Genomic DNA, 13,453 nt, shown 5'->3' with positions numbered 1-13,453 from the left:
CTCTCTCTTCTCTCTATCTCTAGCTCTCTCTCTCTCTTGCTGCCTCTCTCTCTCTCTCTCACTCCCTCTCTCTCTCTCTTGTTTCTCTCTCTATCTCTCTTTCTCTCTCCTTCTCTCTCTCCTTCTATCTCTCCTCTCTCTCTCTCTCTCTCTCTCTCTCCCTTTTCTCTCTCTCTTTCTCTTTCTCTTTTCTCTTTCCCTTTCTCTTGCTCTTTCTCGTCTGCTCTTTCCCCCTTTACATTCTGGGCAGTGACAGGTTAAACCCATTGTCGAGCAAGCTGTGTGAGTGACTTAAAATTAGAACAGGTTGAAGACTTTGAGGTGCCAAAAGCTGTGGCAACATCAATTGGTGTTATCTGGCATGAGGTGGATGTTTAATCAGGCTCTGAATATTATGCTAAGGGAGGTTTCAGTGATTTGTTTCACACCCGCCACTATCTCTGCTGCAAGTGTGATATATTTTCTCCTTTGAATCTGGCTTGGAGTGAGGAAGGAGGAAGTGGGAAGAACATACCGTATGGGATCTGAGCCCGGCCCGTGTTGTGCTTAATCAGGGTCTGACGCCTCCTGTCTGACCCTTCTCCTCCACTGACTGAAGGGTTGACCACAAGGAGACAGCGGGCACCAGATCACTGCCTGGCCCCCAGTCGTGTGAGAAGGAACTGCAGATGCTGGTTTACAACGAAGATAGACACAAAATGCCGGAGTGCCTCAGCGGGACAGGCAGCATCTCCGGATAGAAGGAATGGCTGATGTTTCGGGTCGAGACCCTTCTTCAGACTCATCCCCAGTTTCCCTCCACCCACTCTTCGAATGGAATGGAAGTTGCGTTCCGACCCAAGACATCATCTATTCTTTTTTCACCCGAGATGCTGCCTGACCCTCTGAGTTGTTTTTCATACCTTTCATTCATTTGTTCTTTGTACCTTTTCATATCTTCAGCTTCCCTCTCCCCTGACTCAGTCTGAACAAGGGTCTCGACCCGAACCGTCACCTATTTCTTTTCTCCAGAGATGCTGCCTGACCTGCCGAGTGTCTCCAGCATTTTGTGTCCATCTTCAGAATGTTCTGAATGGGTTCTACATCTAGAAGTTTCACATTAGTCTTAGGAAGGGTCCAGAGCTGAAACGTCACCTGTCCATTCCCTCCACAGATGGTGCCCGACCCGTTGAGTTACTCCAGTACTTTGGTTTCACTCAAGGTTCTAGCATTTGCAGTTCCTCATGTCTCTACATCTAGAATTGGGTTTTGCCTGACCCCACTGTGAAGGCAGGTGAATGCAATTAGCTGCAACACTCTTGCACTGAGCTGGCACAGCTCAATGGGCCGTATGTACCATTCTTCCACAATTACAACAAGCTTTTGTTGCTTCGGACTAGCATGTGGCTCAAAGCAGTGATTCAGATATCATAAGGGGTGGGAGATTTCAACCTTCATGTGGTCCACGCTGTATCGACTAATGCAATCAACCCGATGTGCACAAACAAATAGATCAAATAGAACAAGTTGAGCTGAAACTTTAGGCTGTGCACGCCGTACGCAAGAAGGCAAAGAGATTGTGACACACATCTAGCTGACCACTGGCAATGTGGAAGTGGGCAATGAGCAGACTTTTGCCTGATACACAGATACATGCACTGTTTGTATCCACTCGTTATCACCTTCTCCACAGCCAACAATGGACCATTGTGGGCTCCACCTTTCTCTTGATCATCGTTGCTGGCTTGGAATTGTTCTTTTCATACCTTTCATCCACCTGTTCATATCTCTCGATTTCCTCTCCCCTGACTCAGTCTGAAGAAGGGCCTTGACCCGAAACATCACCTATTCCTTTTCTCCAGGGATGTGGCCTGACCCACTGAGTTACTCCGGCATTTAGCAACTACCTTCGGTGTAAACCAGCATCTGCAGTTCCTTCCTACAGAGATACATGCAGCATGGGAAGTAGCTCACAGCATAGAGTCGTAGAGTGATACAGTGTGGAAACATTCCCTACGGCCCAACTTGCCCACACCGGCCAACATGTCCCAGCTACACTAGTCCCATCTGCCTGCATTTGGTCCACACCCCTCCAAACCTGTCCTATCCATGTACCTGTCTAACTGCTTCTTAAATGTTGGGATAGTCCCAGACCCAACTACCTCCTCTGGCAGCTTGTTCCATCACCCTTTGTGTGCAAAAGTTACCGCTCAGATTCCTATTAAATCTTTTCTCCTTCACCTTATACCTATGTCCTCTGGTCCTCACCTGCTCTGGGCAAGAGACTCTGTGCATCTACCCAATCTATTCCTCTCATTATTTTATACAGTATATAATCACCCCTCATCCTCCTGCACTCCAGGGAATAGAGTCCCAACCTATTCGACCTCTCCCTATAGCTCAGAGCCTCTACTCCGGGCAACATCCTCGCAAATCTTCTCTGTACCCTTTCCAGCTTGACAACATCTTTCATATAACGTGGTGCATCATTTGGGTGTGACCAAACTCCAAGGTGGGACTGACAAACTGGCACTAGGGCAGAGAGCCAACTTATATTCCCACACCGTTCAAATATCCCAAAGGTGCATAAATTGACTTTCACAATTCCATGGCACACAGGAGCTTGCTTGCCAAATAGAGACAAACAGCAAAAAAAATGAGGATAGCTAGCTGTGACCTGCCACTTACATTACTGTAGTGACAGGTTTACTGAAACATTGGATGAACAAATTGTGCCTAGTGTGTAGGATAGTGTTAGTGAGTGGGGGGGAGTGCTGTTTCCGTGCTGTATCTCTAAGCTAAACTAAATTAAGATGCAGTAAAAATACTTTTAGGTGCTTGGCAAAAAGCTGAGAGGTCTGCAGTCTACTCCAGTAAGGATCTGCTTTCAAATCCCGATGATTATAAAACAAATACTTTGTGCGGAGAACTGTTGTAGCCGATATTTAATCTGCACATCTCAGTGGGGAGATCTGATATGTCTGAAGAAGGGTTTCGGCCCGAAACGTTGCCTATTTCCTTCACTCCATAGATGCTGCCTCACCCGCTGAGTTTCTCCAGCATTTTTGTCTACCTTCGATTTTGCAGCATCTGCAGTTCCTTCTTGAACAGATCTGATATATATATATTTCTATGATCTGATATATATATATACATACACATTATATATATATATATATATATATATATATACACATATATATACATATACACATATATATACATATACATATATATATACATATATACATACATATACATATATATATACATACATATACATATATATATATATATACATATATATATATATATATATATCTATATATATATATATATATATATATATATATACCTGTATGTATATATATATATTCAGTTTTTTAATTAGAGATACAGCGTGGAAACAGGCCCTTCGGCCCACCGGGTCCGCACACACCAGTGATCCCCACATATTAATACTATCCTACACCTACTAGGGACAATTTTTATATTTACCAAGCCAATTAACCTACAAACCTGTAAGCCTTTGGAGTGTGGGAGGAAACCGAAGATCTCGGAGAAAACCCACGCGGTCGCAGGGAGAACGAACAAACTCCGTACAGACAGTACCTGTAGTCTCCGGCACTGCGTTCGCTGTCAGGCAGCAACTCTACCGCTGCGCTAGCGTGCCGCCCATACATATATATTTATAGATCAGATCTCCAACTGTGTGTGTGTGAGTATATGTGTATATGGATGTGTAGGAAAGAACTGCAGATGCTGGTTTAAATTGAAGGTAGACACAAAATGCTGGAGTAACTCAACGGGACAGGCAGCATGTCTGGAGAGAATGAATGGGTGACGTTTCGGGTCGAGACCCTTCCTCAGTCTGAAGAACCGTCTCGAACCCGAAACGTCACCCATTCCTTCTCTCCAGAGATGCTGCCTATCCCGCTGAGTTACTCCAGCATTTTGTGTCTACCTTGTGTATATATATATATATGCACCCACTGAGCTTTTTTCCTCATTAATTATATTGTTTGCAGAGTACTATGTTTACATATACTGTTGTGCTGTGGCAAATAAGAACTTCATTGTGGTGAGTGGTGAGTCTGTGAAATTCTCTGCCTCAGAGGGCGGTGGAGGCAGGTTCTCTGGATGCTTTAAAGAGAGAGCTAGATAGGGCTCTTAAAAATAGCAGAGTCAGGAGATATGGGGAGAAGGCAGGAACGGGGTACTGATTGGGGATGATCAGCTATGATCACATTGAATGGCGGTGCTGGCTCGAAGGGCCGAATGGCCTACTCCTGCACCTATTGTCTATTGTTCTATCTGGGACACTTGACTTGATCAAAAGTCGGTAGGTTTGAAAAAAAACCCAGCAGAGCAGTGAGGTAGTTTCCTGCTACCCCATCCCTGGCCCAGACTGCGAGGGTGAATGAATTTCACTCTGTGAACACATGACCAATGAAAGTGATTCTCTGCTCCCTGGATACCTGAATGCAAATGACTAAACGCTGCTGGATTATTGTGTGACTATTGGGTATGGGGAATGAAGCACATAATAGGAAATGCAGAGAGCAGCAAGATTTGCACTGCATGAATGCCACCTTTAGTTATGTGAATGGAAGGTGATGCTACGCACAACTTTCTGCATTTTGGGCTGAATTCAATTAAAAAACAAAATTCAAAGAACAGGAGCACGACGTTAGAATGGAAAGAGTAAGGCGGATTGTTATTTGATAGGCTCTGATGTCCTTCCTTGCCCAGCTAGAAGCCTGACATTATCTGCTACTCTTCTCATCTCTCCTTAGCCCATCATCATTTCTGTGGTCACTTCTCCTCACTCTCCACCTCAGTTCCAAACGGCAACCCTCGCCAATTCTCACTCCTCTCTGTATCCTTGCACCCGAAGCCAGGGACCCCTCTCTGTAGCCTTGCACCCGAAGCCAGGGACCCCTCTCCTATTCTGATCCATCCTCTTGCACAAGACGCAGGTGTTAGTGGTGGACTTGAGGAGGAGAGGAACACACCTGTCCCCTGTCTCCATCAAGTGTGTGGATGTGCAGTTTGCCAAGGAGTACAAATACCTTGGAGTTCACCTGGACAGTAAACTGGACTGGTCCAGGAACGCTGAGGTCCTGTGCAAGAAGGGACAGAGCCGGCTGTACTTTTTGAGAAGCATCTGCTCCTTCAACATCTGCAGTAAGATGCGGCAGATGTTCTACCGATCGGTGGTGGCCAGTGCCATCTTCTTCGCTGTCGTGTGCTGGGGCAGCAGGGCGAAGGCCACAGACGCCAACAGGATTAACAAACTCATCAGGAAGGCTGGCTCATGGGAGGTGATCTTGGAGGGGAGGATGCTCCTCAAACTATGGAGCATCTTGGACCATACCGCTCACCCCCTCCATGACACACTGGTCAACCTGAGGAGTACCTTCAGCAACAGACTGGTTCCACCAAGATGCAGTACAGAACGCCACAGGAGAACCTTTTTCCCTGTGGCTATGAAACTGTGCAACTCCCCCTTCTGTCGTGGGAGGGCTGACCACCCCACCCCCCACCCCCACTCTTTGCATATCCCCCACTCCTTTCCACTCATTACTTTAATTTTGTTTATCATGTATCTTGTGTTTTTATGACTGTTGGCAGAGCAATTTCCCACCTGGGAAAGTTCCATCGGATCGTATAGTACTCTCCCTCCCTCTCAAACCTATGGTGCATACACCCTCTACCCATCCTCCACCAGCCCTACTAATTCTGCTCCCATAACGTATCAACGTATGGATGACCCTGTGGATCAGGAGTCCTTCTCTAAACCATTCCACCTTCCTTTGCTCTTTTATGGCCAACCTAACCTTGACCAGGACCATGCTTGCCCGTCTTTGCATCCAACATTGCAGTGTCAGTATCTGATGCAGCTCCTGTGAGACTCTACCTAATGTTTTGTGTGTTCCAGGAGACAGTTTATTCCTGTCTGACCTTCAAGGTCGAGAGACTTCTCGTCTCCCAACCCTGGAGTGACATGAACCCGTTTCAGACCCTGGGACTGATGGTGACTTTATTCAGATGTCCAGAAGCTATGTCCCAGTGAAGCACGCGTTTGTCACATTGAGGTTGTTGAGAATAGTTGTTGAGGATAGCACAATGGCGCAGTGGTAGAGTTGCCGCCGTACAGCATCAGAGACCCGCATTTGATCCTGACTACGGGTGCTGTCTGTACTGAGTTTGGACGTTCTCCCCATGGCCACGTGGGGTTTCCCCGGGCGCTCCAGTTTCCTCCCACACTCCAAAGACGTACAGGTTGAAAGTGTAGGAAGGAACTGCAGATGCTGGTATACACCGAAGATAGACACAAAATACTGGAGTAACTCAGCAGATCAGGCAGCATCTCTGGAGCAAAGGAATAGGTAGTGTATTGGGGTCGAGGCCTTTTTTCAGATTATGAAGAAGCATCTCGACCTGAAATGTCACCTATTCCTTTTCTCTAGGTTTGTAGGTTAATAGGCTTTGGTAAAGATTGTAAATTGTCCCTAGTATGTAGGATAGTACTAATGTACGCAGTGATTGCTGGTCGGCGCGGACTCGTGAGCTGCAGGGCGTGTTTATGCGCTTTATCTCTAAACTAAATTACACTGAACTGAACTTGTTGTCTGAGTGATGATTCTGACAAGTTATTGGCCGTGATATCTTTAGGTTGTTGAACAGATGCAGCATGAGCTACGTGAATGACAATCGTCTGTTTTTAACTGTGAGGATAAAAGTGGAACACAAAGTAAACTAGAAACACAAACTTTTATATCAGTAAGCAGCATCTCACTTCGGTGATTTAGACTCAGTTGTCAGGTCATTGTAAGTTGCAGTTCGGGTAAACAGTACCACTTGGAGATCATGAAGAGGGACTATTTAGAAATACAGTAACTCCTTGCCATGGTTATGTGTTAAGTGTAGTTGAATGTAGTTAGAGATGACTTTATGTGAATGGGGAAAAGTGGGACTAAGTGGAAGAATTAGAGAGAGGCAGGATTTTATGGCCCTCCGTCATTTTATATTTAATTATCTAACTCAGTTTGGAGAAGGGGGCGGCATGGTGATGCGGCTGTGGAGTTGCAGCGCCAGGCGCCCGGGTTCAATCCGGACTGCGGGTGCTGTCTGTACGGAGTTTGTACGTTCTCCCCATGACCCTGTGGGTTTTCTCCGTGTGCTCCGGTTTCCTCTCACATTCCAAAGGCGTACAGGTTTGTAGGTTAATTGGCTTTGGTGACAATGTGTAGGATAGTGTTAGTATATGGGGATCGCTGATCAGCACGGACTCATTAGGCTGAAGGGCCCGTTTCTCTGCTGTATCTCTAAACTCTAAACTAATCGGAGAGAGTATCTGCATATGGAGAATTGCCAGCAAAGGATGAGTATCCAAACGCAGGCGAGCTGTGAGGCTTGGCTTCAAATAGCAAAACGCTGGGATGTGGTGGTGGTTTATTTTTAGTTCAGAGGTACAGCGCGGAAACAGGCCCTTTGGCCCATTGAGTCCGCACTGACCAGCGATCCCTAAACGTTAACACTATCCAACACACTAGGGACAATTACCAATTTTACCAAACCAATTAACATACAAACTTACAATAGACAATATAGACAATAGATAATAGGTGCAGGAGTAGGCCAGTCAGCCCTTCGAGCCAGCACCACCATTCAATGTGATCATGGCTGATCGTCCCCAATCAGTACCCCGTTCTTGCCTTCTCCCATATCTCCTGACTCCGCTATCTTTAAGAGCCCTATCTAGCTCTCTCTTGAAAGTATCCAGAGAACTGGCCTCCACCGCCCTCTGAGGCAGAGGATTCCACAGACTCACCACTCTCTCAGAGAAAAAGTGTTTCCTCGTCTCCGTACTAAATGGCTTATGCCTTATTGTCAAACTGTGATCCCTGGTTCTGGACTCCCCTAACATCGGGAACATGTTTCCTGCCTCTAGCGTGTCGAAGTCCTTAACAATCTTATGTGTTTCAATGAGATGCCCTCTCATCCTTCTAAACTCCAGAGTATACAAGCCCAGCCGCTCCATTCTCTCAGCATATGACAGTCCCGCCATCCCGGGAATAAACCTTGTAAACCTACGCTGCACTCCCTCAATAAGAAGAATGCCCTTCCTCAAATTAGGGGACCAAAACTGCACACAATACTCCAGGTGTGGTTTCACTAGGGCTCTGTACACCTGCAGAAGGACCTCTTTGCTCCTATACTCAACTCCTCTTGTTATAAAGGCCAACATGCCATTAGCTTTCTTCACTTCCTGCTGTACCTGCATGCTTACTTTCATTGACTGATGAACAAGGACCCCCAGATCCCATTGTACTTCCCCTTTTCCCAACTTGACACCATTTAGATAGTAATCTGCCTTCCTGTTTTTGCTCACGAGGGTAGATAACCTCACATTTATCCACATTAAACTGCATCTGCCATGCATCTGTCCACTCACCCAACCTGTGCAAGTCACCCTATCTTCAGTTTAAACCAGCGTCTGCAGTTCATTCCTACATAGAACAGTCCACCACAGGAACAGGCCCTTCGGCCCACAATGTCTGTGCCGAACACGATGCCAAGACTAACTATTATTTGCCTGAATATAATCCATATCCCTCCACTCCCCACACGAAAGTGCAGATGATTGAGATGGGACATTTATTGAATCTTATCAATTCCTGATGGGATGGGATGGGATGGATGATGCAGAAAGGAAGTTCCCAAAGGTGGGAAAGGCCACAACTAGGATCACAGCGTAAGGAATGCCGGATAAGCCAAGGGTGAGATGATGAGAAATGCCTTCATTCAAGTGGAGTGGAGAACTTGTAGAATTCTTGCCGTAGAGGAAAGTGGGTTCAAATTGCTAAATGCACTGAAAGAGCCAGATAGAGTTATAAATGTTAAAGAGATCAGGGATATGGGGACAGTGGAGGTGGATAATCATCCACAGTCATATTGAATTAGCGAGTGGGACTCAAGGCCAAACATCCCCATCCTGCTCCAAATCATTTTCTGTGCATCTAATTTACTCTTTATTTCAAATCTCCAGCATTTTATTTTATCCCTTCTGTGGAAAGAAAGAACTGTCGATCAGCTCGCTCTCTCAAACTCTCACTTCTCTGCATTTTGTGTTCAAATATTCATTCAATGTCCTTTTGAAAGTCTCCCCCCCCCCTTTCCCGGCACCCTCGGGGCTATGACTTCATGGGGAAAGTTTAGCCTGTCTTGTGATTCTTTTATCACTTAGCTTAGCCCCCCCCAGCAAGCTGCAACCTTCCAAAGCCAGCCCTGTCCTTCACATGTCCTGGGTTCATGTGCCCATGTTCATATGTCCCATGTTCATATGTTTCATCTTCATACATTCCATGTTCATATGTCCCATGTCCATAAGTCCCGGGTTCATATGTCCCAGGATCAGATGTGCCAGGTTCATGCCGCATGTTCATATGTTGAATGTTCATATGTTGAATGTTCATATGTTGAATGTTCATATATATGTTCCATGTTCATACGTCCCATGTTCATATGTTCCATGCTCATATGATCCATGCTCAAATGATCCATGTTCATATGTTCCATGTTCATATGTCCCATGTTCATATGATCCATGTTCATATGTTACATGTTCATACGTCCCATGTTCATATGACCCATGTTCATATAACCCGGGTCATTATTCGGGGGGACCACGCTGGCACAGAGTGAACCTTGGTCTAACGTAACCCCGCTGGATATCGTGGCACAGATAACACCGCACCGTTTTACGGCGCTGGTGTGCGGGGGTTCACGGCGCGCAGTTTCACTATCGCCTGAAAGCGCCAGGGATCCGGGTTAAGACGCTGACTACGGGTGCTGTCTGCGCGGAGTTTGCACGTTCTCCCCATGACCTGCGTGGGTATTTCTCCGGGTGCTCCGGCTTCCTATCACACTCCAAAGACGGAGAGGTCTGCAGGTTAACTGGCGTCTGCAAATTGCCCCTGGTGTGTGTGGCGGGCGGGCGGGGGGAGCGGGGAGACCTTTACAGAGGCGACAGAGAGAGATGTGAGATTAATGATCGTAATGCTGGCATCTTTCCCCGCCAGCCGAGAACACAAGAGCAATGCGCGCAGCACAGATCACACTCAACCCGTCTCTCTGACTGTCTCTCTCTTAATTGCCTCGATCTCTCGGAGCCGAGCGTGCAGCAGCGATCGAAGCCGTGTGGGAAGGGACTGCAGATGCTGGTTTACACCGAAGATAGACGCAAAACGCCGGAGTAACTCAGCGGGACAGGCAGCATCTCGAAACTGAAGAAGGGTCTCGACCCGAAACGCCACCCTTTCCTTGTCTCCAGAGATGCTGCCTGTCCCGCTGAGTTACTCCAGCGTTGTGTGTCCGGCTTCGCCGATGGAACCGGGGGTTGGGGCTGTTTTCCAATAACTTCACAGCTGATAACTGAGCCCGGGATAGGGGAGGGGAGGTGGGATTCGCGGAAGGGGGTCGCGTCTCCCGGGGCGTCGCGTGTCACCCCAGGGAAGTGTGGTCCGGGTCGCAAACCCGGACCTGGGCGCGCACGGACCAACGCAGGGGATGGGAAAGGGGTGGAGGAGAGAGAGAGTGTGAGAGCGAGAGAGAGAGAGGAAGGGAGAGGGAGAGGGGGACAGAGAAAGAGTGAGATAGAGAGAGGATGAGAGAGGGGGCATCGTGTGAAGTGCGGCAAGGGGACAGAGATGTCTCACTCCCTGCGCGAAGACAGAGGGTGGAATAAACCCCTCACAACACACCTAACCCTGCCCCTCGCTCCGCTTCTGAACAGATCGCAGTCCGAATGGCGGTTTACAGCCCGCGTCTCACGGGAAGGGCAGCATAGAGACAACAGATACCAGAGAGAGCTTTGCCAGGGTAAATGTTGCATTTCATCTATCGTGCATCAGATGCAGCGTGGATGCGCTGGAATGAAGCTTCAGGCTCGGGCTGCTGCTTTGCAAGTCAACTGTACACAGCACAAACACATTAACCCGTTGCGCGCCGATGCAGTGTTGGAGGGGGGTCCCTATTTTCTCCTGTCCATCACAACACACACACATACATATGCACACACACACACACACACCTCACGTCCTCTCTCTCGCTCGCCTCTCTCTCTCCTCTCGTCTCAGTCCCTCTCTCTCTCTCTCATCGCTACGCGAGCTCTCTCTGCTCTCACCTCCTTTCTCTCCTCTCTCTCTCTCTCTCTCTCTCTCACATAAATACACACACACGCACACATATACACACACATACAAACACACACACACACATACACATATACACGCACACATGCACACACAGGCATACACACATACAGACATACACACACACATACTCACACACATGCACACACATACAGACACACTTGCGCACACACACATGCACACAGACACACACATGCACAAACACATACAGACACACACATGCACACACATGTGCACACAGGCATACACACACAGAGACATACACACACATACACACACACACACACACACATATATACTCACAGACAGACAGACACACACATGCACACACGCACACACACATACAGACACACACACACATGCACACACGCACACACACATACAGACACACACACACATACACACACACATATACGCACACACACGCACACACCCACACACAAACACACACACACACGCATATACACACACAGACATACACATACACACACATACACACACACACACACACACATATACGCACACACACACACACACACATATACACACACAGACACAGACATGTACACACACACATATACTAACACACACACACACACCTCTCATCCCTCCTCAATCGCTAACACATTTGGGGGAAACAAAGTAACAGGAAGCAAATCAAAACCACAATATGACAAGTAATCTCCCCGTGTCCCCGGCGAGAAAGAGATAAACGAGACACTTCTTCCCGCGTTCCCTGGACTGAATCTGCTGGCGATGGCCACCCTTCATTAGGGGTGAGATGCCTTGTTTGTCCGCGGCTCCTTACCTGTACCACTCCAGCCCCTTGTCATAGTGCCTGTCGAAGAAGTGCGGCTCTACGCCGACTGCCCTGACATCAGGGTGCACCCGGATAGCCTCCAGCAGAGCCCTCGTCCCCCCCTTCTTCACCCCGATGATGATGGCCTGTGGCAGGCGTTGCACTCCGAAGTCCGGCGTGCTCGATTCCTGGACGTCCCTCTCCAGCCAGTTCTGCGCCGTGCTGAGCTGCGGCTGTCCGGCCGCGCTGCCCGTCGCCTCGGCCGAGCTGAGCGCTTGCAGCCCGGTAGCAGGGGTGGTCGGGGTCCCCTCGTCCGGCCTCAGGGCGGCCCGGGTGTGGGACAGGTAGCCGGCTTCGTGCAAGGGGAACTGCAGGGAGGTGTAGCAACTCATCAGAGTGTAGCACACATAAGTGAGCGAGAGGGAGAGCGTGAAGGCGAAGAGCAAGCGTTGCGATACTTTATATGGTGGAACAGTTGCGTTGGACCAGAAAGCCATCTCTAACAGCAATGCTGCTCCGGGAACAGTTGAGAGACATTTTTTCACTCCAAGTATGGCATGAACCTTTGAAACAAACTGTTCCCATCTAATTCTGATGGAACGAAATGACCTCTGGTTTATTTCACTTGAAGGCACATTCTATTGCGATCCGGACTGTTGCAATAATCCTATTGCAACCTGTCTCTCTTCCCTTCCTCTCCCGGGTTAGCAGAAATTGTTGTCTCCTTACAAATTGCAGTTTCGGCGCTCCCCGGGTCCTGGCATGGTCCATCCGCGGCTGTCAGCCCACAGCCTCGGCTCAGCACTGGAGCCATCCGTGTTGCATGGTCCCGGAGTCTTGCCGGAGTCAGCCCGAGGAAGATGCGCCGAGCATCAGCCGCGGAGGTTCCGCCGGATCCCCGTCTCCGGCTCAAGCGACCGGCCAGCGCTCAGCAGCGCAGGTGAGAGAGAGAGATAGAGAGAGAGCAGCGACTGCCGCCAGCGCCGCGTCTCCGCTGTGTGTGTGTGTGTGTGTATGTGTGTGTATGTGTGTGCGTGTGTGTGTGTGCGGGGCAGCTGGTCCTGTTTGCTGCCCCCTGCCTCTCATCTCCTCCTATCCACACCCCACCCCCTCTTCTCCCATCTCCACTCCGCCCCTCACTCCCCAATCGCCAGCTTTCCCTACCCTCTTTCCCCATTCCTGACTTACCTCTCTCTGTATCTCCTCCTTTATCTCCGCTCTCCCCTTTCTTCCTCCCCCCCCCCTCCTGATATACCTTACCCCTCTCTCCACCTCTCCTCCCACCTCATTTCTTCTCCAGCCTTTCCCTTGCCTACTCTCCCCACTCTTACCTCCTCTCCAGCTCCTCTCCAAATCCATCCCCCTCTCTCTGCCCTCCCCCTCCTCATCCCCTTCCCTCCCCATCCTTATTCCCCTCTCTCTGCCCTCCCCACCCTCATCCCCTCTCTGGCACGTC

General features: G+C 48.7%; 1 protein-coding gene across 1 annotated transcript in view; it reads right to left on the bottom strand.

Annotated features, from left to right (window-relative positions):
• The window catches only part of LOC116985835 (heparan sulfate glucosamine 3-O-sulfotransferase 4-like), a 165,085-nt gene extending 152,067 nt beyond the window's left edge, over nucleotides 1-13,018 (bottom strand). The window contains exon 1 of the mRNA XM_033040903.1: nucleotides 12,007-13,018. Coding sequence (XP_032896794.1) covers nucleotides 12,007-12,494 — 488 coding nt within the window. The 5' untranslated portion in view covers nucleotides 12,495-13,018. The remainder of the gene's footprint in view (nucleotides 1-12,006) is intronic.
• Between the last annotated feature and the right edge of the window lie 435 nt (nucleotides 13,019-13,453).

Source organism: Amblyraja radiata, chromosome 22 (genome assembly GCF_010909765.2).
Source record: "Amblyraja radiata isolate CabotCenter1 chromosome 22, sAmbRad1.1.pri, whole genome shotgun sequence".
Lineage (NCBI taxonomy): Eukaryota > Metazoa > Chordata > Chondrichthyes > Rajiformes > Rajidae > Amblyraja > Amblyraja radiata.
The sequence above is the reverse complement of the archived record's forward strand: the minus strand, read 5'-3'. Positions and strand labels throughout refer to the sequence as shown.